This window comes from Archocentrus centrarchus, chromosome 7 (genome assembly GCF_007364275.1).
Source record: "Archocentrus centrarchus isolate MPI-CPG fArcCen1 chromosome 7, fArcCen1, whole genome shotgun sequence".
In the NCBI taxonomy this organism is placed as follows: Eukaryota; Metazoa; Chordata; class Actinopteri; order Cichliformes; family Cichlidae; genus Archocentrus; species Archocentrus centrarchus.
Window position 1 is genome coordinate 34,414,316 of NC_044352.1, and position 27,487 is coordinate 34,441,802.

General features: G+C 40.7%; 1 protein-coding gene across 1 annotated transcript in view; it reads right to left on the reverse strand.

Annotated features, from left to right (window-relative positions):
• Nucleotides 1–27,487, reverse strand: part of prkcz (protein kinase C, zeta) — a 178,615-nt gene that overhangs the window by 12,519 nt on the left and 138,609 nt on the right. Inside the window, exons 15-16 of the mRNA XM_030732648.1 lie at nucleotides 23,526–23,615; nucleotides 106–221 (exon numbers count right to left, since the gene is read on the reverse strand). Of these exons, the coding sequence (XP_030588508.1) occupies nucleotides 106–221; nucleotides 23,526–23,615 (206 nt within the window). The remainder of the gene's footprint in view (nucleotides 1–105; nucleotides 222–23,525; nucleotides 23,616–27,487) is intronic.

The following is a 27,487-nucleotide window of genomic DNA, read 5'->3' on the forward strand; positions in this document are numbered from 1 at the left end:
TCATGTTCACTGTAATATGTAACAGCAACTTCAGACGTGTAGTCAGAAACATGAAACCATGCTCTACATGATGGCCATGATGTGAGCTGAAAAAGCAGTACTTACTCATCATCTGGTGTTAGCTGCACTGGTTCATTAGTAAACTGCGTGTCAAAGTTTTCTAGGCCATACTCATCAGAGATTTGAGGTTTGAAGGGCGGCGTCACCTCTTTCTTGTCCAGCTGAGGAAAAACAAACACAAAATGTATTACATATAGCAGCTGTTTTTGTCCTCGCTAGGAGTGTAGACCATGAAGTCAAACAACATAGAAAAAAGGTCACTCATATTTTCACCAGTGAAGATGTCTCTATTTTGTATTATTTTAGAAATTCAAAAACAACACCTAACTCCAATATAAGACTGGACATTTGAAGGCGAACCTAGTGTTTGGTGGTGGAGGGGAATTCACCACCCTATGAGCCCATCACCTGTGGGGACATGCACTGGGTTTGGGTGCAGTGCAAGCTGGGCAATAGTCAAAGGAGGGGCCTGTGCATGTGGACACTGACCACTGAAGCACTGGATTTTGGGATATTGAACATCACCTCACTGGCAGGGAGCAAGGAACTTTGATCAGCTGACTTTTTACCGTAACCATAACTTTTTACCGTAACTCTGCAACCTATCGGAAAAATTCAAATGGTTCCTGAAAGCTCAGAAATGGCACTTCATAGTCATATAGGGGTATTACAGTATTTGTTGCTGGAAGTCCGCAAATGGTGGCACTTCTGAAGTACACTGTGTTGTGTTTGACACGTTCGGTGGTATAAGGTTAATTATCCAGTCTACATATGTTTTGCAGACTTGAAGAAGACTCTTGACCAGGTGTACTGTGGGAGTAGTGTGGCTGGGGAGAAGGATGTGTGGAATAACCTGCTTAGCCACTTAACACGGTGACTTAACTTTGGATAAGCAGAAAATAAGAATGAATGTGTGTATGTTTTGCAATTCACATTAAATCTGGCAAGTCAGATTCCAGTGTGACTTGAGTTCAGTTAAATTCAATTTTATTTACATAGCACCAATTCACACCAACAATCACCTCAATGCACTTTTTTTGGCAAAGACTCCGCAAGAGAGGGAGAGAGAGAAAACTCCAATAATCAGACAATCCCGATGCTTGTGGAAAACATTCAGCTCAGGTGAATGACACAGAAGTAGCATGAATGGTGACATGTTTGCTTTGCAAAACCTAGATCTGTGTCTGATTTAGGATCACTAAATGACTCAAATCCAATTTGGAAAGATCAGATTCAATATAATTTGCGCTGTTTATACTGAGTCTGAGTCCAGTCTGATTTAGGCCACTTTTACCTGGAGTGTGAATATAACCTTTGTTCTTATTCCATGTTTATTATTATTGCAATGCTACAGTGCCTTGCTAAAGTATTCGGCCCCCTTGAACTTTTCAACCTTTTGCCACATTTCAGGCTTCAAACATAAAGATATAAAATTTTTATTTTTTGTGAAGAATCAACAACAAGTGGGACACAATTGTGAAGTGGAATGAAATTTATTGAATGTGTCAAACTTTTTTAACAAATAAAAACTGAAAAGTGGGGCGTGCAATATTATTCGGCCCCCTTGCGTTAATATTTTGTAGCGCCACCTTTTGCCGCAATTACAGCTGCAAGTCGCTTGGGGTATGTCTCTATTAGTTTTGCACATAGAGAGACTGAAATTCTTGCCCGTTCTTCCTTGCAAAACAGCTCGAGCTCAGTGAGGTTGGATGGAGAGCGTTTGTGAACAGCAGTCTTCAGCTCTTTCCACAGATTCTCGATTGGATTCAGGTCTGGACTTTGACTCGGCCGTTCCAACACCTGGATACGGTTATTTGTGAACCATTCCACTGTAGATTTGGCTTTATGTTTTGGATCATTGTCTTGTTGGAAGATAAATCTCCGTCCCAGTCTCAGGTCTCTTGTAGACTCCAACAGGTTTTCTTCCAGAATGGTCCTGTATTTGGCCCCATCCATCTTCCCATCAATTTTGACCATCTTCCCTGTCCCTGCTGACGAAAAGCAGGCCCAAACCATGATGCTGCCACCACCATGTTTGACAGTGGGGATGGTGTGTTCAGGGTGATGAGCTGTGTTGCTTTTACGCCAAACATATCACTTTGCATTGTGGCCAAACAGTTCGATTTTGGTTTCATCTGACCAGAGCACCTTCTTCCACATGTTTGGTGTGTCTCCCAGGTGGCTTGTGGCAAACTTTAAACGAGACATTTTATGGATATCGTTGAGAAATGGCTTTCTTCTTGACACTCTTCCATAAAGGCCAGATTTGTGCAGTGTACGACTGATTGTTGTCCTATGGACAGACTCTCCCACCTCAGCTGTAGATCTCTGCAGTTCATCCAGAGTGATCATGGGCCTCTTGGCCCATGATCACTCTGAGATGAAAGTTTAGAGGGATGGCCGGGTCTTGGTAGATTTGCAGTGGTCTGATACTCCTTCCATTTCAATATGATTGCTTGCACAGTGCTCCTTGAGATGTTTAAAGCTTGGGAAATCTTTTTGTATCCAAATCCGGCTTTGAACTTCTCCACAACAGTATCTCGGACCTGCCTGGTGTGTTCCTTGGTCTTCATGATGCTCTTTGCGCTTTGAACAGAACCCTGAGACTATCACAGAGCAGGTGCATTTATACGGAGACTTGATTACACACAGGTGGATTCTATTTATCATCATCAGTCATTTGGGACAACATTGGATCATTCAGAGATCCTCACTGAACTTCTGGAGTGAGTTTGCTGCGCTGAAAGTAAAGGGGCTGAATAATATTGCACACCCCACTTTTCAGTTTTTTTATTTGTTAAAAAAGTTTGACACATCCAATAAATTTCATTCCACTTCACGATTGTGTCCCACTTGTTGTTGATTCTTCACAAAAAATAAAAATTTTATATCTTTATGTTTGAAGCCTGAAATGTGGCAAAAGGTTGAAAAGTTCAAGGGGGCCGAATACTTTCGCAAGGCACTGTACATGGTCATCGATGTTAGACTGGAAATATGAGGCTCAGATTTGTAAAAAGTGAATAATGGGTGAAAGTGGCCGATCACCCAGCACTGCACTGGGCTGGGCTGAGGTACTTTCACGCCGGACTGAGAATTTCACCAATTTGCCATCAGAACTGATTGCTATTAACACAATTAGCAAGCCGGCATGGCCATTAGCACTAGCAAGCAATCACCTGACACCCAGGGGACCCTCCCCCCCAGAATTCACATCTGCAAATCTGTCTTGTTCCAATATAAAATACGAGATTTTCAATTTGCTGTCAGACTTTTCACCTCTTTTCTACTCTGTTTATACCCACTCTGCATTTAATCATTAATTATTATTAATCTCTTCTACAGTGTGTCTTCTGTCCTGTCTCTCTCCCCTCAGCAGCCCCTCCTTGAGCCTGGTTCTGCTGGAGGTTTCTTCCTGTTAAAAGGGAGTTTTTTCTTCCCACTGTCACCAAGTGCTGCTCATAGGGGGTCGTTTTGATTGTTGGTCTTTAACCTAAAGTGCCTTGAGGCACCTGTTTGTTGTGATTTGGCACTATACAAATAAAACTGAATCGAACTGAACTTAATTTGATGGACTACCAGCACACATTGAGAAAAATGTGTGAATCTGTCACTAAAAAGAAACACGACTTAACAGCACAAGATTCCAATGAGTAGAAAAATGATGGATGCAAATATTTGACTAATGTTGTGATGGACCGGTGTAATTTAACAGATAAAATTAAAAGGAACCTCACTTCTTTTTAGATAAATAATCCCCAAGCCACGACAAATATTCTGATCTCAAATACATCTGTAAAAACTGTGATTCTTTTTCAGCTGGTCAGATGTGAAACCGTGAAGGCTGGGTCCATGTTGTTCCATTTCTGAGTGGCAATGAAGGCAAACAACAGAACGGAGAAGGTTGAGGCAGCAGAATAATTATGCCTGAGTGATTCAGCCACAGTTTTTGTCTGGTTTGTTTCCATGGTTTCACATTCACATTCGTCCCTCATCCTGTTAAAATGTGCACTGAGGACATTTTCTGAGAATACAATGAAGTCAGACAGGCGCAGAAAGACCACAGATACACAGATTTGCTTGACGTGCTGTGTCCCACTGTTTCCTCAGTCTTTAGAAAGCGGACTGAAAGGAGGCCCGAAATAGATTTGAATCCATTTGGTATTTGAAGGCTGATCCTGCTGCTGTCTGATGGGTGCAGTACCATCATCTTAATGTCATAACGAGTGTGTTCCAAAAAACATGTATGCCCTGCTCAAAGGCTTGTCAGAAACTATATTAATGCGTATGAAAGTAAGTGATTGAGTGTTGAGCTTGGCAGTTAATATTGACAAACAGATTTTTACAGTAAGTAATTGTTGTTCAGTGGGTATTGTGCAGAACTGTATATTTTATACATGAAGTTTATTTTCTTCAATATTGATAATAATTAATAATATGAAAATCCATATTTTCATATCTAACATAGAAAATATGGAGATGAGACAGCTGAGAGACAAATGAATAACGGAAAGACTGAGGACAGTGGTTAAACCAGCATAAGAGGAGGTAGGTTTATGGCTCTTGTACTCTGCAGTTGCACTCTTCAATACAGTCACCCTCCTAAATTAATGGCCTATGTCATTATTTACAGAAAACTTTATTTCTGCCAAAATCATTGTATTTTCAATATCTGTTTTTGTGTGTGTGTGTGTGTGTGTGTGTGTGTGTGTTTTCTGAAAAACCTAAAAAAAAAAAAAGACTTAGACCATTACTTTAGGAGGGTGATGATATGTATCTATTCTCCAAGTTTGAAGTTAATATGTTGTACAATTACTGAGATTCTGAAAATATGATGGACAGACAGGCTGATGATGGGAAAGTGATCTCTATTTGTCTCCCTGCCTGTCAGTAGGCGACACTTGACCTGAAGATCAAAGTCAAAGGTCAAAGGAGATTTGACATTGTCTGAGATTTTTTGATAGATGCATCTGTGGTGTGAATTTGAACATCCTACCTCACATTGTTTTTGAGTTATCACGTTCACAAGATTTTCAGAAAACTCGGACCTTGACCTGAAGGTCAAGGTGGCTGAGAGTCAAATTTGTCTGAGATATTTAGTAGATGCATGAATTTGAAGCTATCCTCCAAGTTTGACCTGTTAACTGGCAGCACCAAAATCACCTGAAAAAACTACATAACACCCTCTGGTTATTATTGGCTCTTAACAACCCATTTCATAGACCCTCTCGTTTTGATTGACACCTCATTCAGCCAATCATGTTAAGAAATTGGTTTCCCAGAGCCAATAATACTCAGAGGGCGTCACGTAAATGGACTAGTTCTTATATAGCGCTTTTCTACTCAGATATGAGCACTCAAAGCGCTTACACAACACATTTTACATTTACCCATGCACACCCATTCATACAAGCACTTCCATGATTAATTAATTAAGCTAAGTGCTTTAATTATTTAACATTCACTCACATTCATACTCCGACAGAACGGTCGGAGAGCAACTTGGGGTTAAGTATCTTGCCCAAGGATACATTGGCATGCAGCCTGCAGTAGCCAGGAATTGAACCACTGACCTTCCGATCAGTAGGTGACCTGCTCTACCTACTGAGCTACAGCCACCCAATGAGCGTAGCTTTGTCAAGTGATGTGGTGTGGCCAGTTACATGATTGCCCGAATGAGGTGTCAATTAAAAAATGGGAGGGTATAAAAGGAACTACAAACTGCCAGCAGGACGTGGCCAGTTAAGAGGTTAAAGTCAATACTGAGATCCTGAAAGCGTGAAGGACAGATAGACGACAGGAATGTGATCCCTAAGTGTCTTCCTGCCTCTCGGCAGGTGACACAAGACGTGAATTAAATGATGTACGTATATACAACGGACATATGTGACCCGATCTGGCAAAATGAGTCAGAAGTCACAAGGGCTGATTCATAGGCCAATAACATCTGAATCAGTGCGCTGTATTGTGGGTCATTTCCAGGTTCATGGGATGTTCTTAGCAACACGGGAGAGCAAAATGTAAATGATGACCTAAAGGTCACTACCAATACAGTACTCTTAATTTACAAACTCAAAGATGATTTAAAGAAATATTTTTAAAATGTTATTTTGGTACATACAAAAGTTTTATACTAAACCAGTGTTCAGCAAGTCCCACCTTAAAAGATCACAGCCTGCAAACACTTTTTGCATTCAGTAATGAATTTTCAATCACCCTTCCAGCAGTTTATGGATACAGTCACCCTGTCCTATACATCAAGCATATTTATGAGATTTCACGTTCATGTTGAAGTAGTGGATTTTGATGCCTGTCTTGGATCTCTAAGGATGCAGAAGGTTTTATCTGTAATGTCCACCCACAGCAAGCAAGCGTCTGTACTGTGTTCTGGCTGAGACACAGCTACTGAGTCTGTTTCGATTTCATCCAATGTGTGTGTCATCTGTGACACAAACTGGTTCTCCTCCACTGCGTCAAAATGGTGATCTTTCAACCTGAATTCCATTTACAAAAGTGGAAAAAGTCACAAGAAGCCAAATCTGGTGTGTAGGAAGGGTGAGAAGCATCAATTGTTTTGGCATGGTCAAACTCTGAGCAGGTGTACTGCTTGAGGAAGACTGACTGAGCATATAATCACCATGCTTCTGCTCATTCAGCCTTAATGTTCTCTCATTAAGGCTGAACTTTAGATTAGATGTTAGATTCAACTCATTGTCATTGTGCGCACAAGGCACACAACGAAATGGTTGCTCCAGATCACTCATCCAGAGACAGGTCATGCAGCCAGAGACCGGCGCTACCGTGAATTTTGGAGAAAATATTTCTGGTCAGCTCTCCTGACCTGATGCACCTTCTTCTGAAGCTGTTTGGTCACTGCCATTAATCAAGATTTCTCATCTATGATGATCCTCAACATAAAGGTCAGGTCATCCCATATTAATGAAGATACTTGTGAACTTTCACACAGTCCTGTTTCTGCTCAATCATATGCACCTACAATTTGACATCATGTGGAATCCTGACTTCTCAAAGTCTCAAAAACTGCAGTTCCTCTAATAGACACTTTAGGCTGGCTCCTAAAATTAGTCAATAAACAACTTTACAGCATTAAAAGCTACGTTTACAACTTGGTACAAGAAACATTTTTGGCCTCTATAGTTTCCTCTTTATAAGAACTGCATGGAGGGCATTTTTTTTTTTTAATGACTTACCTATTTTGGATTTTGTAAGTCTTAAAGTTAGGGGTGTGGCAGCTTTGATTGGCAAGTATCCTGACACAGGCAGCTGTCTGCTAGGCCTTACGTTCAGGAAATGAACTGAACTGGACCTCTAAACTGTGTCTTTTGGAGCATTTTTAATAGAATTATCTGACAAAAGAATATGGATTGCTGTGTGGTACAGACTGTCCAAGATATCTAACTAAGTAGCTTTATTGTCTAAACTTAAACCTTAACCATAGGGGTGAGTCATAAATTCATTAGTGCTGGTGTTCACATAGTATTGGTAGTTTTTTGGTTTTGTTTTGTTTTGTTTTTAAGGAACCAACCAGCTGTGGTGTTTAGCTGTGATTACTGTTCTGGGATTTAATGAACGGTCAAAACTTGTTTTGTGTGTGTGTGTGTGTGTGTGTGTGTGTGTGTGTGTGTGTGTGTGTGTGTGTGTGTGTGTGTGTGTGTGTGTGTGTGTGTGTGTGTGTGTAATTCCTGACTGCAGTTTATGTGATTTACTCGTGTTATTGGTTCAAAGTGTTTTCAGCTTCAAACGGATGAACACAAAATAACTCACTTCTTGTGTGCCTTTCCTCCCTCCATCTCCATCAAATTTGCCCACATTCTCCCAAACACACATACACACACTCTCCATTTGCTAATTTCTTTTTCAGGTTCTCTGCGCCTACCTACACTGTCAGTTTCACCCCCTCACATCCTGTCTCCATCTTTCTCCTCTCGCCTGTGTCTTTCTTACTCATTGTCAAATCTTTTATCTTTTTACATTGCTCTTCTCTCTCCTCCTACTTTCCCCACTCTCTCTGATGTGTTGTTGCGCAGGCAGAAACTCTGTGTGGTGGTAATGAAGTGGACTAAAAGCCTGGAATAAGCCCCCCCCCCCGCCACACACACGCACACACACACATAAGTTCACGAAAAGTGTCCCTGAGGCCAGAGGGGAACATGAAAGAGGTAAGTGAACATCAGGGCTATAGAGGAGACCCATCACATGGCACCTGAGATCACAGGACTCATCTGTCTCTGTGTGTGTCTGTGTGTTTCTCAGTGTGTGTGTAGGTGTGTGTATTGTGTTTCACTGCATTCCAGTGGGATCGATGCTTCTGGGACAGGACTGAACAATGTAAGAATAAGCCCAATCTGAGACATGCATTAATGTCACTGATGAACTATTAGACATGGAGCCATGTATCTATCTGTGTTAATTTTGACAGCAAATTTTGATTTAGTTTTAGTCGTAGTCTTTTGACGACAATGTAATTTAGTTTTAGTCATAATTTAGTCATCTGAATAGTTTTAGTTTTAGTCGACGAAATTATCCTAAGAATATAGTCGACTAAATCTACAGTTGATTTAGTTGACTAACATATAAAGGGTGTAAAATGTAAATGCTTTTTCTTCAGTTCCCTTGAATTAGTCATTATACACACTTATACAAAATTAAACATTTATTCAAAGTTATGGAATATTATTAATAATATTAACATTAGCGTTTCACCTGCTTCCCACACACCTGATCATTAACACCACCTTACTGAGATAATACGAGCGTTTTACAGCAGGACGCTCTGAAAGGTACAGGGCAGTGTTCAGGACTAAGATTAGGAAAGTCTAATCCACCGCGGTGTGGAGATTTTCTCTAAACACAAACTCTAAACTGGAAAAAACACTTTACCCTGTATGTCATTAAAATGCTGACCTTTGCATGGAGATCTGGGTGACTGGTTTGCAGATGTTGTTTAAGATTTGTCGTTTTTTTACCCGAGATAGTCGCCCCACATGGCTTACACATCGATTTGTTTGTCACAACGTCAAAGGACAAATGTGTCCATACATCGGCTCTTCTCTTTCTCCCTGCTGACATTCTTTACATGACTTAGCTCTATCGGAAGTAACGACCAATCACAGGCTAGTTTGTCCTTCCCGGGTTTAGAGCAAATTTGTGCATCTGTGTGTTTGATTGGATGTTTTCCTAGCTTGTCCCGCCCTGTCACAAAATAAAATCAGTTCTGAATGGATTTCGTCCCCGCCAAGCATTTTCGTCTCATTTTCATTCATTGACGAAAGTGTCAATTAATTTCATCATCGTTTTTATCATTTTAGGTAGTTTTTATTTAGGTATCGTCTTGTTATCATCATGAAAAAAAGGTTAGTCGACGAAAACTATGACGAAAATATTTCGTCAACGAAATTAACACTGGTATCTATCACATACAGGGGTTGGACAATGAAACTGAAAAACCTGGTTTTAGACCACAATAATTTATTAGTATGGTGTAGGGCCTCCTTTTGCAGCCAATACAGCGTCAATTCGTCTTGGGAATGACATATACAAGTCCTGCACAGTGGTCAGAGGGATTTTAAGCCATTCTTCTTGCAGGATAGTGGCCAGGTCACGACGTGATGCTGGTGGAGGAAAACGTTTCCTGACTCGCTCCTCCGAAACACCCCAAAGTGGCTCAATAATATTTAGATCTGGTGACTGTGCAGGCCATGGGAGATGTTCAACTTCACTTTCATGTTCATCAAACCAATCTTTCACCAGTCTTGCTGTGTGTATTGGTGCATTGTCATCCTGATACACGGCACCGCCTTCAGGATACAATATTTGAACCACTGGATGCACATGGTCCTCCAGAATGGTTCGGTAGTCCTTGGCAGTGATGCGCCCATCTAGCACAAGTATTGGGCCAAGGGAATGCCATGATATGGCAGCCCAAACCATCACTGATCCACCCCCATGCTTCACTCTGGGCATGCAACAGTCTGGGTGGTACGCTTCTTTGGGGCTTCTCCACACCGTAACTCTCCCAGATGTGGGGAAAACAGTAAAGGTGGACTCATCAGAGAACAATACATGTTTCACATTGTCCACAGCCCAAGATTTGCGCTCCTTGCACCATTGAAACCGACGTTTGGCATTGGCACGAGTGACCAAAGGTTTGGCTATAGCAGCCCGGCCATGTATATTGACCCTGTGGAGCTCCCGACGGACAGTTTTGGTGTAAACAGGAGAGTTGAGGTGCACATTTAATTCTGCCGTGATTTGAGCAGCCGTGGTTTTATGTTTTTTGGATACAATCCGGGTTAGCACCCGAACATCCCTTTCAGACAGCTTCCTATTGCGTCCACAGTTAATCCTGTTGGATGTCGTTCGTCCTTCTTGGTGGTATGCTGGCATTACCCTGGATACCGTGGCTCTTGATACATCACAAAGACTTGCTGTCTTGGTCACAGATGCGCCAGCAAGACGTGCACCAACAATTTGTCCTCTTTTGAACTCTGGTATGTCACCCATAATGTTGTGTGCATTGCAATATTTTGAGCAAAACTGTGCTCTTACTAGGGCTGCATAAAACGATTATTTTAGTAATCGAGTATTCTATCGATTATTCCAGCGATTAATCGAGTAATCGGATAAGAAATACTTTTTTTTATTAACAGTTTATCTGCATATTTTAACTTCCGTAATGCAGTTTCTCGCCATGTGAACAAACAGCGGTGAATGGAGCAGCTACAAAGTTCTCTTTTCTTCACCTTAACACTTGCTGATCAGGTGCTTGATGAAGGACCTCCAGCTGTTTCACAGATTTAATGGTGGTTACTAAAAGAAAAAGCTGCTGTTTTGGACGCTGGAAAAACGTTTCCTTTTTCACTACTTGAGCTCACCGTCACAGCTTCGCCTCTTTGCGCTTGCGCAGTTAAAACCGCTGCCTGCTATGAGTGTTTTGAAAAACTAGTGGCTGCGGGAGCCATGGCGCATGTGTGAGTAATGGTGTAATGCTTTGTATTCACAAGCATTCTCGAAAATACGTTTCTACTGCAGGTCTATATTTAGTCACTAATAAGGGATTAAAGTATAAAAAATATTTTGAAGGAGCCCCTCGGTCCTGGAGCCCCTCGGTCCTGGACACTAGCGATGGTTCGGTACCGGAAGGCCCGCCCCGGGCCTTCCGGTACCGAACCATCGCTAGTGCTAATGGCCCGCGCTCGCTAGCAAACCAGTTCTGGTAGCTACAGCTGAAGTAAAGACAAAAATAGCTGAAATTCTCAGCGAACACAACACACACAGACACACAGAGAGCAGTGGAGGCGTGGAAATGCATGTCAGCGACAGTTGCCACCCGTCCCGTAAAGTACGGAACACGGCATGTTACGGAGCCGTATTCCACGGAGTCCCGTAACATACGGGGTTCTGTATTTTACGAGACAGGTGGCAACTCTAGATGATCCACTCTGTGTTAAATGAAGTCCATCGCAGCGACGGAGAGCTTTTTAGAATGTGTGCTTGTGTATACGTGAGTGATTCACACTCCAGTCCAGTAGGTGGCGGTAATGCAGTTCTATGTTGGTTTGCCAGCCCCCAATAAACCCACAAAAAAACGTCAGCACTAATGCTGCTAATGCTAGTGAGGAGCGCCGCTTACACCGAGACAGCTGAGCGCTGCAGAGTTTAAACGAAGCATCGACACAGTAAATTTGTGTCGATAAATTTTTAGAATCGATTTAATCGAGTTAATCGATGAATCGTTGCAGCCCTAGCTCTTACCCTGCTAATTGAACCTTCACACTCTGCTCTTACTGGTGCAATGTGCAATTAATGAAGACTGGCCACCAGGCTGGTCCAATTTAGCCATGAAACCTCCCACACTAAAATGACAGGTGTTTCAGTTTCATTGTCCAACCCCTGTATATACAAAATGACGGTGTAGCACTGCTTCAAATTTCTTTTCACCTCTCCATTGTGCTCCATAACCAAAAGGAGATTAACAGAAGGCTAGTCACCATCAATTCATGGTTGGTTTGAATTTTAATCTCACTCTGGCTCACACTCTGGATCGTGATCTGACATAATGCAAGGAAATTTCACTATTAATCACTGATTGAAGAAAAAAGAATAATTCCAGTTTTCTTTTCAGCACTGCAGTCAGGCTGGCAGAGTCAGAGCTCTGTTGATCTGAGTATTCCTTTAACCTTAATTAGTAATGACTCAATGAATTTCTTCACAAATAAATAAAATAAACTAATAAATAAACTAATTTATTCTTGAGCTAAATATTTTCATTAATATTTTTCAATTTTTGAGATACATATTTTTGAGAAGGGTTTATTGAGAGCTCAAGTGTTAAGTTAATTGTATTTTTCTTTGTTGCTCCCTGTTGATGTCTCCTGATGTTCATGAGTCCTTAATATTACACACATTTAGCACATAATGCTGCTATGTTGTGAACAGTTGGTTGTTGAATACAGTTCCTTTTTATGGTATAATTTGTTGATGTTTTATTACATAATAATTACTCTTGTAACTTGAATCTTGCACTTGAAAAATAAAGTATGAAAAAACTAAAACAAATGAAAGCTAAACTCAAACTGAGCATTAAACAAAAAATAAAAACTAATAAAAACTATCCACTCGAAAAACTAAAACTAACTGAATTAGAGAGAAAAATGAAATGAAATAAAAGTAAACTATAATGTAAAATCTAAAACTATTATAACCCTGGTTTGTATCAGTGGAGTACAGCAATAAGCCGTTCTCTGCCTGCCACACAGCCCGCCTTGACAGTTCAAATTTTGGACCAGGAACACATGGCTTGAAAGAGGAGTAAAAGAAGCCATTTATGTCCACTGTGAACGTCCATCATTGAACAGAGATGGTGGCTTACTAAACCCAGGGTTTGTACACCTTTTCCAGGATCACATTCAATATTTTCCAAAGCTTACAGGCTCCCTCCCCAAAAGTATATAAAGAAAATGTTGATCTTTATTCATGACATTTAATTTCTCCTGGTTCTTTGTTATTTTAATGTAATAGGAAGTATTAAAAACACATCCTGGTGTTGGAAAATTATGGAAATCTTGATATCAAATATACTCTTTCCTGTCTATTAAAACATTGTTCTGCACTGCATGTACACAAAATGTACATGTCGCCACACTGTACACAGTGGCAGTGGAGCGATTTGTCATCTGAATAGCCGGTCTTGTGCCAAAAAGTGATTTCAAGTATCTGCCAAACAAATGATTGCTGGTATTTATATTGTTGTAAATGACTTGTTGACCTATACTCTGTCAAGCACATCTCAAACATCATCTTTTATGAATGATATCAATTCATTTTGAGTGATAAAGAACATTCCTGTCACATGGTAGAAGCTGCAGTCAGTTTTTGGTAACACTGGTGGCCAACTTAGTGACTTTGTTGCTAGGACTTTTCAGACGCCCCTAGCAACTTTTTTTCTCCAAAAAGCGACTAGCAACAAATATAGCAACTTTGTCCAGTGACATCAGCGACTTCTGAAGATAGGGCGGTGTTGTGCCAAAAAGTGATCGTGTGCCAAAAAGTGATTTCCAGTATTAGGAAAAAAATATATTGGTTGTATTTAAATTGCTGTAGATTCATTTTAGGCCTAGAATCTGTGAAACATGTCAAACATATCTCTCATGAATGATATTATGTCATTTTGAGCGAAAAACAACATTCCTGTCACAAGGTAGAAGCTGCAATCACTTCTTGGCAAAGTGACTTTCATATATTCTTTATTAATGAGGGTAAAAACTATCACTGACATTGAAAATGTCTTTTATCCCGAGAGATCTGCCAGGAGGAATGCAGAAATTGCAACAAACATAACACTGCAGTTCTATAAGAGTAGCCAAAAAGGACTGTATTGCTTATAATGTATATACAATAACACAGAGTCATAAAAATATTTGCAAAACAAGTCATTTCTTCATTTTATATATAAGCCCTTCATAAATCCTGTGCACCACAGTCTATTTACCAATATAAGCAAAGATAATATGTTTAAAAAAACAAACTGGAAATTCCTTTTTGGCAACAACACTGGAAACCTGAAACCTCTGCTGTCGCTGTGTTTTGTGTACATACAGCGCTCGTACTGCGTCCCTTCGTACTCTTCAGCACTGAGGGGGACACACATGCATAGCAGACACTCGTGTGAGCGGCTGCTGAGTTCTACATTGTTGAATTTACTAGCGAGGAATGAATACCTGCGCTCACGGAATGACATCATTTGCGGGGATTATGTAATTTGCAGTTTTCCAGCGAATACTCATTTAAATGGCAACTCTCTGTCTTCGGGGAGGGGCGGGGTCACAAACAGACCGACAGGTCACATGCAGATGGACAGGCCAGGCCCAGGCGGCGAAATTTACATTTTAGACTTTCCGACTCATTTTATTTCTCCGTTTCATAAGGGAACTATTTAATCAGACAGTTATTTTTTTATTTAAAAAAGAGCAGTTACAATTTCAAGCACTTTCAAGCACTATATCCAAAATTCAAGCCCTTTACAAACCTTGAAAGGGCAATATTAAAATCCAAGCATTTTCACCCACTCACCCACTCCAGCCAGACAACAACTGCCCTCTGCACACCCCTACTCTCTCTCCCTGATCAAGCTTTAATTAGTCAATCTACTGGAATGACAATACATGAAGAGGAGGTGGGACAGCTCATCAAGAGACAAAAGATCAGGAAGGCACCAGGTCCAGATGGTGTCTCCCCCTCCTGCCTCAAAATCTGTGCTGACCAGTTGGCTCCCGTCTTCACGCAGATCTTCAATAAATCCTTAGAACTGCATGAAGTCCCCTGCAGCTTCAAAAAATCCACCATCATTCCAGTACCCAAGAAACCCTCCATCACGGGACTAAATGACTACAGGCCTGTCGCACTGACGTCTATGGTAATGAAGTCCTTTGAATGTCTGTTGCTGGCTCACCTGAAGAATGTCACAGGACTCCTGCTGGACCCCCTGCAGTTTGCCTACCAAGCAAACAGGTCAGTGGATGATGCTGTTAACATGAGACTGCACTACATCCTACAACACCTTGACAGCTCAGGGGCATATGCTAGGATCCTGTTTATTGACTTCAGCTTTGCGTTTAACACCATAAAACCTGATATCCTCTCCTCCAAACTCTCTCCAATTGTTTGAGCTATCTGGAAAAATGATTGTCTAGAGAAGAAAAATTGAGTGCTACCATCAGTCCTATGTCATGCCAACAGGAAAGCCTCCTGAGACCATCCATGTGTGGGGTTGCTTCTCATCCAAGGGAGTGGGCTTACTCACAATTTTACCTAAAAATACAGCCATGAATACAGAATTGCACCAAAACATCCTCCAAGAGCAACTTCTCTCAACAGTCCAAGAACAGTTTGGTGAAGAACTGTTCTTTTCCATCGTGCCATAAGGCAAAGTGATAACTAAGTAGCTCAGGGAACAAAATGTTGAAAATTTGGGTCAATGGCCAGGAAACTCCCCAGACCTTAATCTCATTGAGAACTTGGGGTCAATCCTCAACAGGCAGACTGACAAACAAAACCCCACAAAATATGACAAACTTCAAACATTGATTACGCATAAATGAGTTGCTATCAGCTTTTTGGCACAGAAGTTGAGTGACAGCATCTTGAAAAGGTCTTGAAAAGAAAGGGTCAACACTGCAAATACTGACTCTTTGTAGAAACTTTATGTGATTGCCAATAAAGGCCTTTGAAACTTATGAAATGTTTGTCATACTTCAGTATACCATTGAAACATTTGACAAAAAGATCTAAAAACACTGAACCAGCGAACTTTGTGAAAACCGATGCTTGTGTCATTCTCAAAACTTTGGGCCAAGATTATACTGTAAGAGTTTAATAAAAATGTATAATGCATTCACTTGAAAAAAAAAATGTATTTTTGAATGACACAATTATCCAAGAATTTAAAGAACAGAGCTATACTGCTTCCAGCAACCCTATGGTAAATGTTGCTGCTCACTACTTTGAATTATTTAACTTTGATTTGGCCAAAGACTAAAATGATTACAGCATCTTTCTCACTAGACAGGAAGGATCTCATATTTCGTGCTTGAATTCAGTGTTAATTAAGAATAACTTCTAAGATTAAAATCCAGGACTTCCTACTTCCAGATGTTTAATTTCTTCATCAGTGTGACGGTTCTTTGGCAATAAAGAACTGTGCATTTGGAGAGGGAATAAAAAAAAATGCAGGTAAATGACATTCAGATGTGTGAACTTCAAACTCCCTCAGGAAACATGTGATGAATGTTAATATGCGGTAACAACAATAGTGGTATGCCATGCCTGTCAGGACAGGTTATGAGTCTGAGGTCAGAGGGCATTACTTATCCACCTCTCACAGCTTTGTCAACTTGCTTTCCCCTGCTGATGGGCTCAGTATCTCTCTCTGCTTTGATATCTCACCCCAGTTTGCCTTTGATGCATACACAGACACTGAGACGGCACTCATTAACGCATACTGACAATAGTTTTCCATTCTCTTTTATGCTACTGCACCACCTTCAATCCCAACTAATTGTCCCATTGTGGACAATAAAACAAAAGGAAAGACAAACTGTCTAAATTTGTGCTAATCTATGATAAAGTAGCTTAATAATGGTTCCTTTATAGAAGAACTATAAATTTAAACAGGTGGAAAAGGTAAATTTGAAAAAGGATTATACTAACACAGTAGACACCTAGACCCCCAAACGGTTGCAGCAGATGACTGCCCCTCCCTGAGCCTGGTTCTGATGGAGGTTTCTTCCTGTTAAAATGGAGTTTTTCCTTCCCACTGTCACCAAGTGCTGCTCATAGAGGGTCATCTGATTGTTGGGGTTTTCTTTGTATTTCCGTAGAGTGTTTAACTCACAATATAAAGCACCTTGAGGTGACTGTTGTTGTGATGTGGTGCTATATAAATAACATTTTATTGAATTGAACAAGCATCAAAACAAAAAGTAAATTTTTATGTTCATGTTTCCAGAAAAATGATTTTAAAAATGCAGCTGCCACTGACTGTTTAAAAAATGTCTATCTAATAAAATTCCAACAACTGAATGAACCTTATTCATCCAAGAACATTTTCATATGCTTATCCTAAACCATTCTTTTCTCTTCTGAGGTTTGGTTGTACAAATGTTCCAAGTCAGGCTCAGAGTTATTGAACTTTCTCAGCTGTGAAAACATAAATTGCTTGTGTCAACGTGATTAATGCAACCTGTTAGTATGAAGGTTGGCTTCATAACTGATTTCCTTCAAATTTCTACATTTGGTTGCATTTTTCTTGGTGGACAACATGTGACCAAAGAGAGGTTTGCAAGTATGTCCTGTCAGAAACTGAACATGTTTTAAGAGATAGTTTGTTTTCTTTGAAGGCTTCTTTTTAATGTGGTATTCCTTCATAGTTTACCTACAGTAGATAGCAGCTGGCACAAACCAAGTTTGGTGATGCAAGACAGAATTTTTTTTTTATTATTATTATTTCATTAAGTTAATCAGAAATGGCTTTATTAAATTTAATAATTGGACTCCTTATTCCGTTTGTTTGTGTCATTCCTGTTCGATAAACGAACACGCAGAAACCTAAAGGCTTAAGCAGCACACACTCATGTTATTTAAATTTCTTCACCTGCTTTTCCACTGTGTAACCGGACTAGTAATTTCTGTCCACTGTTTGTTCTTCCAGTCATTTGTAGCACAATTAGCAATTGCTCCAGTGATACCCATTTGTTTACATTTTGGTCATGCATCACCAGCTGTTGGTATCTCCTCCTTCGTAGCCTGGTTGTACTCGATGGCATGTTTCTGCCTCAAATGGCGAAACATTTTCTTGCATATTTTGCAAAGCACTGTGCTTTGCTCAAGGTTATTATTGAAGTAGCTCCCTTTTTAGGCACTAAATTATCATCAGAAGCTGACATGTAACACATGCTCTTACGCATGACTGGGCTTCTCTCCTTGTGTGCTCTAGGGAATGTAAATTAATGGTGCTCCTATAGCAATGATACTGCAATATGACATTTTTATATCACGGTATTATTGCAGGCGATACGATATGGCACAGATCTACTGGATGACTTGCTGTAATTGATGGAACCATGAATTCGGCTCTCTACCAAAAAATCCTGAAGGAGAATGTCTGGCCATCAGTTCATGCCCTGAAGCTCAAGTGCACTTTGGTTAGGCAGCACAACAATGGTCCAAATCACACCAGCAAGTCCACCTCTGAATGGCTCAAAAAACCCCAAAGTGAAATGTTTTGGAGTCTCCTAGTCCAAATTCAGACTTAAATCCAACTGAGATCTTTTGGCATGACCTTAAACAGGCTGTTTATCCTCGAAAATCCTCCAATGTGGCTGCATTAAAACAATTCTGCAAAGAAGAGTTGGCCAAAATTTCCCCACAGCAATGTGAAAGACTCATTGCTAGCTTTACTTTTTAATCCTTTTTCACAGCAGTGTATGTTGCAGGTTACACTGATATGCTAATATAGTCCCAGTAGGCGAATAGAGGCTGTGGTTTGTAGTTATGTTCTGCGAAGACCTTTAATTTTGAATGGTTTTAAACTTTTTTCAAGATACTTCCTAACATATTTGTGTGTCAGACCTATGCCATTGCTCATGCAACTGCAACCTCAACATGCATCCACTACTACTGTTTCAGATGTCGCCTGTGTGTCTGTGTGTGTGTGTGTGTGTGTGTGTGTGTGTGTGTGTGTGTGTGTGTGTGTGTGTGTGTGTGCGTGTTTTTATTTGCCCTGCTGCATCCAATTTTAACAGCTATACAAACAAAGGGCTCTCTGTGTTGTTTTAGCTCTTCATATATGCAGTAGACTCATGATGTTAAGCCTGATGAAGGGAAATCAGAATATGTAATGACAGCTCTCTCCCTCCCTCAGAGCTGACTGGTATTACATGTGGGTGTGTGATGTTTACTCTGTTTGTTGTGTTTAGTTCTAAGTGAGATGACAGGTTGTAGAGTCAAACTCCAGATCAGTTGTCAGATGCTGTCTGTTAGGAGGCAACACACACCCAGATTTGTTCACATGAAGTTTTGCCCTCAACCTGATACTTATTATTATTGTTGTTGTTATTATTACCTGAGATGTGAGACAGTTCACCATGCTCCTTGGTTAGGACATCTTGAATGAGAGCCATAGGAAAAGGAATGAGGCATTAACTGTGAAGTTCAGAGAAAAGGAACCTGGCAGAGGTAACAAATAAATTAGATGAATGGCCCTGAGATACACTGGTGACCTGTCCCTTATGTACCTTGTCTTTCCACAGCTTGGATAGGCTCCAGTCCTCCACATAATTTCTTGTTCTTCTGGCTGCTCCCTTTATGGGTTGCCACAGCGGATCATCTTCCTCCATCTCATGCACACCAACTTTCTGCATATCCTCCTCCACACTACAGCCATGAATCTTCTCTGTGGCCTTCCTCTTTTCCACCTGCCTGGCAACTCCATATTTCAACATCCTTTATCCAATAAATCCCCTCCTCTACAAACCACCTCAGCCTTGCCTCTCTAACTTTGTCTCAACCTGCTCAACCTTAGCTGTCCTCCCTGTACTCATTTCTCAGATCTTAACATCTTCAACTCTGCCACCTTCAGCTCAGCCTCCTCTCTTTTTGTTAGTGCCACCATCTCCACACCATTCATCATAGTAGGACTCACAACTATCTTGTAACTCTTCCCTTTCACTCTTGCTGCTATCTTTGTCATAAATCACCCCTGAAACTCATCTCCACCCAATGCAAGCTGCCAGCACTCTCTTCTTCACCTCTCTCGTGCACTGTTCATCGCCTTGGATGGCTGACCCCAGGCACTTATAATCATCTATGTTCACTACCTCTACTCCTTGCAACGTCACCGTTACACCCATCAGCCTATCATTCACACACATGTATTCTGTTTTACCTCTACTATGATTCCACTTCTCTTCAGTGCATACCTCCACCTCTCCAGGCTCTCCACCTGCTCCCTACTGTCACTACAGATCAGTACCACATCTCACAAGACATGTATGAGGACATCTTGCTGTTCTCATACATGTCCTGCACCACCCTCACATACTTCTCTGCCACCCCCTGACTTCTTCATGTAGTATCACAGTTCTGATCTTGCCACCCCATCATATACTTTCTCTAGAGACAGCACAGCTCCTTCTGACCATCTCTATTCTTCTCCATCAACACTCTGAAAGCAAACATCACAGATGCAGTGCTCATTCACGGCTCACTGATCACACCTCTCTTCTTAATCTAGCTTCAATAACTCCTTCTCAAAGCTTCATGGTATGAGTTATCAACTTTATCCTGCTGTAGTTGTTTCAGCTCTATACGTCACCCTTGTTCTTGAAAATAGGTACCAGTACACTTCTCCATTGCTCAGGCATTTTCTTACTCTCTAGGATTTTGTTTAATAATCTGGTTAAAAAGACCACTGCCCTCTCTCCACTGCCCCTGGACATCTCCATACCTCCACAAGTATGTCATCTGGACATCTGCCTTCCACTCTTCATCCTCTTGATAGCTGCCCTAACTTCCTAATTCACTAATTTTCCTCTATTTGTCCTCCACCTCCGCTCTCATTTTCTATATTCATCAGCTCCTCAAAGTATTCCTTCCATCTTCAACACACTCTCTTCACTCATTAATACATTTGTATCTCTGTCCTGTTCACCCTATTCTGCTGCACATCCTTTCCAGCTCAATCTCTCTGCCTAGTCACCACCGTCTGCTATCAGTTGAAGCACATGTTCAGCTTCAGAAGACTTCAGTCATGTTTGTCTCTCCTCCCACCTGGATCCACGCAATTGATTATTGTCAAAGAAGCTCACAGAGTTAGTGTCTTACCTCCACTTGGCATGTAACCATTCTTAGTCAATCAATACAAGTCATTTTCTCCTTCCTTAGTATCCAGCCTCACAAACAACTCACTATAGGCCTTTTCCTTTACCAGCTCTCTCTTTGCTGTATGTCTAGCCTCCCAGTACTACTTTCATCTCCCTGACTATCCCGCTTTTTCTTTGCTAACCTCTTCCTTTGAATACTTTCCTGTACTTCCACATCTCACCACCAAGTCTCCTTGTCATCTTCCCTCTACATACTCCAAACACCTTCTTGGCAGTTTTTCTCACCACTTCAGCTGTACTTTCACGGTCATCTGGCAACATATTCGTACCACCCAGAACCTGCCTCAACTCCTCCCTGAACTCTGCACATTTTTCCCTCTTTACCTTGCACCATTTAATCCTTGGTTCTGCCTGCACTTGCTTCCTCTTCTTGATTTCTTAAGTCATCCTACAGACTACCATCCGATGCTGCCTAGCTAAATTCTCCATCTGACACCCACCTCCTTCACATTGCACCTTCTGCATAAGACATAGCCTGTGTGTACCTTACTCTTATACATCACCCTATATTCCTCCCTCTTCTTGAAATGTATTCACTGCAGCCATTTCCATCCTTTTTTGCAAAATCCACTACCATCAGTCCTTTCTGCATTCCTTTACTTAACACCATAATTACCCAACACCTTTATGGCTTATTTACACATCCAACCAATCCTAGCATGGTGTTCAAATCTGTGCAGTTAAATCATATCAAGCTGAAAAACAAACCATAGGCCAGCTCAGTTGGACTAAATGGTACCTATCCTCTACTAAAATTCTGGTTGAAGAGCTGTAACATTTAGTACTATGTAACATGGATATGGTTGGGAATATCCAAGCTACAGGTGTCTTCATCTTGGATATTTGCCCCAGTATTTTGCATTTTGGACTTGAGTTTTTCTTCACTTTGTTTCTTAGGTTGTTATGGTTCCTTTTTCACCTTTGAATTTCTGTATTATTTTTCTCTGTTATTTCTCCGGAGTTTAGTTTTCCTTACTTGTCTCATGTTCCCCTTAGGTCCTGTCTGAATGGCTGTATATTTGTATGCCTTTGTGTTGTGCTTCTCCCTGTTATGTCAAGTCTGCATGTGTGTGTGATGGTTGGTCACTTCCTGTTTTATTTTGACAGTCCCGTTTTCCCTGTGCTTTGTGTTTGGTTTTGCTTCCTTTGTGTTATTAGTTTCATCTTGTGCTGTCTCCACTCTCCCAATTACCTTGTGTGTATTTAAGCCCTCAGTTTTCTTCTGGTGATTGTTGCGTCATTGCCTGCGTTCCCCTTAGCTGTGTGTTCCCCTGTTTACTGTTTTCCCCGTTTTTTCTCCCAGGCTTCTTATTTTATTTCTCTCTTTCTTTGGTACAGCCTTGGTTGAGAGTAGGATTTTTTGTTGTGAATTTTGTATCCTGTGAGAAGATTTCAGCATTAAAGCTGCCTCAAAATTCAGTTTTGTCTCATGCACCCTGCATTTGGGTCCACCCCTGCCAGCCACACAGCCTAACCGTGACAACAGACTCATGGAAATTACTACTTTCATTATCAGCTACAGTGATCATCAGTGTTTTTTAAATGCTGCAAGGATATGAGAATGCGCAGGTTAAATTCTCTGTCAGGCTGCATTTTTCTTTTAACTCCAATTCAATTCAGTTTTATATATATATATAAAACACCAATTCACAACAACAGTCACCTCAAGGCACTTTGTATTGTAAAGTAAAGCCCCAACAATATTACAAGAAATACTCAGTGCATCATGGGAAGCCTCCGCAGCAGCCTAACCTTATTGCAGCATAACTAAGGGATGGCTCAGGGTCGCCCAATTCAGCCTTAACTATAAGCTTTATCAAAAAAGAAAATTTTAAGCCTAATCTTAAAAGGACAGAGAATGCCTGTCTCCCAAATCCAAATTGTCTCCCCAGCACTTTCCTGCTCAGTGTGTCAAATGTTTAGTTATTTCATGGACTCTTTAAATAAGCAAATGTAAATGGTATAATAATTGGCAAATTTCATACAACAGGATTCTGTGATATCACTGTAATCCTTGTATCAAAAAGATTCACATTATTGCCCTGAGAAAGAAATATTCACATAGCAGTAGGCCTTATATTGATCCTTGAGAAAAAATACTTTAACCATCTGGGGAATTGATTTGAAACCAAAGGCGAGAATGAGATTAGCAGTAAACCAGTTCATAAAAACATAAAAAACCCACAGAACGCAGATTATTTAACAAGATGCTGTGATCAGCAGTTTTCAAAAGCCTACAACAATCGCCTAAGGGCTCCATGGTATTACTTTCTGTGTGAAATCAGTTAAACATGCCGACTTACAACAGCAGTAGTAGCAGATGATTTACTAGAAGACTGCAGGTAACATTTTTTTCCCCTTCCTGCTCCTTTTCAGGCATTGAGTCCATATATTTTGAAAGACTACACTGTTTATTTTCTGGGATGTTTAGTGTTAACAATGTAAATTGAAACAGCTTTTATACACAACAATGTATTTTCAATCAGATTTTGCTCAGTCAGCTCTTACCTGTTCCCAGTCTATACTGCGGAAAAAAGTGTGTGACTTGATGTCTGTGAAGCCTGTCTGGACCTGGCAACCCAGCCGCTCCTTGGGATCCTGTTGGAACCAAAGCAGCCGGTAAAGAACATAAATAGGAGCTACTGTAGTACATATACTGTAATAAACCCCTAGGGGACTATGTAGGAAGATGAAAAGTGTTGCAATTATTATAACTTAAATGTTATTCTGTACATGAAACAACTGCATTGACGACAATATAAATACTGTCGTATTTCATCAAGTACGACACATCTATGTGTACATGTGTACAGACCCTCACTGACTCCTTAAGCGGTGTGCTCTGTTCATCAGAATAATTATGGTAATGACATATAGCGGTTTAAACAGACAGAAAATTGAAAACATGAAACAGCTATACTCGCTGTTTTGCAAATGTACCCACAGAAAACATCCGTGTAACTGAGACTTTTACAACGGCCACCACGGTTTTGTGTTTAATTCATTTAATCATTTTACACCATCACTGCTGAGTTTTAACCAAAAGGGTAAAATGTCCTCAGCAAGAACCATAGTGCTTGGAGACAAAACAGTCTACAGACACAGTATATGGTTACTGGGCTTGACGGCAGCTGTGTTCAGTTATTTGTTTGTACTGCACCAGCGTAGGGTTTGACAGTGAGTCTAAGGATTTCATCCCGATACCTGATGGCAGTCAGGGTGCCGTTGCCTAGCTTGTAGAAATCTGTGTCCATGGATATGTCTACCCAGGCCGTCACTGACCTACCACCAAACCGGTCATGCTGAATGATGTTACAGGCAGCATAACGTTCTCCATGGCTTCTCCAGAATATTTCATATCTGTCACATGTGCTCAAGGTGAACCTGCTCGCATCTGTGAAAAGCACAGGGTGCCAGCAGTGGACCTGCCAGTTCAGGTGTATTGTAGAAAATGCCAATAAGGCTTCACAGTGCCAGAAAGTGAGCACAGGGCCCAATAGAGGACATCAGGTCCTGCTGATGGGTTAAGGACCTTCTGTGTCCCTGTCCAGCTCTCCCAGAGTAACTGCCTGGCTCCTGGAATCTCATCTATGCTCTTGAGTGTGCTGACAGACACAGCAAACTTTCTGGCACCTACAGTAGGTGGATGGCACCTACTGATGTGCCATCCAGGTATCCAGTCCAGGTATTGTCTCAAGCTATGAGTAGAGACTCTGACCCTAGCCAAATGCAAAGCTAGTGAATAAACTGGAAAGGTGAGGAGGGGAAAATGTCAGTGGCCCCCACCTGTAAAACCATTCCTGTTTTTGGGCGGGGGGGGTCTCATTGGTGGCCCTCTACTGCAACCCCTTTGCTAATTAACGGACCAGATCAATATCAATATCTGACACATTATCAACAAACAGCAATTACTGCAAGCACTGTAATCCATACAGGCCCATACCATCACAATTTACATGGCTTTTCTACTTTCTTCTTCAATTTAATTCAATTTCTATTCAAAATTATTTATATAGTTTTAGATCACAAAAACAGCTGTCTCAAGCCACTTACACTATAAGATACGTACCCTACACTATTAGAGAGAGAACGTCAACAATCAAATGATTCCCTATGGGTAGGACTTTGGGACAGGACCTTGAAAAGTGAAGTCCCTTTTAACAGAAAGAGACCTGTACCAGTACCAGGGACAGGGAGGAGCAGTCATGTCCTAGTTGAGGGGTGAGGGGAAAATAGAGAAAAGAGGAACATAGAAAGGCCAGCACCTACAAACATGACAACAATATGGCCAGTGACTCCAAGATCACCTGATTAAATTTTTTGTCATAATTGGGTCAAGGTCAAAGGTTAAGTTTTTCTGAAAGTTTTGTGAATTCGGTAACTCAAGCATGATGTGACGTAGGATGTTCAAATTCACACCATAGATGCAGCTACTAAAAATCTTAGAAGAATTTGAATCTCTGCGACCTTGACCTCAAGGTAAAGGTCAAGGGAAATTATGGGCATGGACAATAGGATCCATGTGTTATCTTGGTGATTTAGTGTTTGGAGAGTGACACGTTTGTTACACGGACAGTGTTCAAATCAGCTAAAATGTCTGCCAGGGGCAGGGTTTGCTGTGCCCAGCACTATTTGTTTAGATTGTTTTTGGCAAAGCCTAATATGGAATTTTTATTCTTGAGTCCCATATAACTCCATTTCCAAAAAAGTTGGGATGCTATGTAAAATATTAATAAAAACAAAATGCAATGATTTACATACACATAAATCCATATTTTAGTCACAGCAGAGGAAAGTGAAACCTTAAACTGAGGAAATGTAACATTTTAAGGGGGAAAAAAAGGACATTTTGAATTTGATGGCAACAACATGTCTAAAAAGCTGGGACAGGGCCATGTTTACTACGACGTAGCATCCACTCTTCTTTTAACAACAGTCCATAAATGTCTGGGAACTGAGGAGACCAGCTGCTGGACTTTTGTCGCCTCGTTCTTGTCTGATATAGGATTCTAGCTGCTCAACAGTTTGAGTCTTCGATGTCGTATTTTTTGTTTCATAATGTTTTTGTGTCAAATGTTTTCAGTTGGTGAAAGGTCTGGACTGCAGGTAAACTACATGTAGTTCAGCACCTGAATTCTTCTACTACGAAGCCATGCCGCTGTTATAGATGCTCTATGTGGTTTAGCATTGTCTTGCTGAAATATGCAAGGGCTTTTCCTGAAAAAGATGTCATGGATGGGAGCATACAGTATGTGGTCCCATCCCTTTACCTTTCAGCGTTAATAGTACCTTTCCAGATGCACCCCCATACCATCAGAGATGCAGACTTTTAAACTGACTGCTAATAGAAAGCCAGATTGTCCCTCTCTTCACTCCATGTTTTCCAAAAAAAATTATTTTGTCTGAACACAGAACACTTTTCACTTTCCCTCATTCCACTTTAAATGAGCTTTGACTCCGAGTAGATGGTGGCACTTCTGAATCATGTTCACATATGGCTTCTTCTCTGCATGATAGAGTTTTAACACGCATTTATGGATGGCACAGTGAACTGTGTTCACAGACAAGGATTTCTAGAAGTGTTCCTGAGCTCATGCAGTGATTTCCATGACAGAATCGTGCCTGTTTTTAAATGCAGGGCCCTGAGGACCTATAGATTACGGGTAATCAATACTGGATTTTAACCTTGTCCCTTGCACACAGAGATTTCTCCAGATTATTGGAGTCTTTGGATGATATTATGAACTATAGATAATGACATTATTGCAGCCTAAAGATGGCTTGTTTAACTTGCAAGGAGAGTTGTGGATTCACAGTAGCAACTTCCAAATACAAATGCCACAGCTGGAATACCAATATGGATGCAATACTGGGGTGACACACGAGGTCGAGGACATCATCTACTAATTGGAAGATTGGTGGTTCGATCCCTGACAGCTCCAATCTGCATGCCAAAGTATCAGGATACATTTCAGGATACTTTTTGCTCTCTGATGTGTACACTGGAGTATGAATGTGTGTGAATGTTAGCTAGAAAGCACTTAGGCATAGAAAGAAGTGCTTGTATGAATGTGTGTGAGGCATGTTGTATAAAGAGCTTTGAGTGCTCAATGTAGAGGAGAAAAGCGCTATGTAAGAACCAGTCCATTTACCAATACTCGCCATCACCATTGAAGTTTGAGCTCAATCTCAAACTTTCTCCACTTTAAGGTAACTCAAGATAAAAACAAAGAACAAAAAAATAATCAAACTAAATAATAAATGAATATAATGAAGTGCTCTGTTATTTCTGGCAATGTTGTTGGGGATATAAATTAAAATGATGAAAAGGTGACCAGTGATTTGATTTTTATTACAAAATCCACAATGTGTTTTTGATTTTTTCAGGAAAGGCTCATGATGTATATAAAGAATCAAATTTTTTTCATTGTTTTCTCCATCCATCCATCCATCCATCCATCCATCCATCC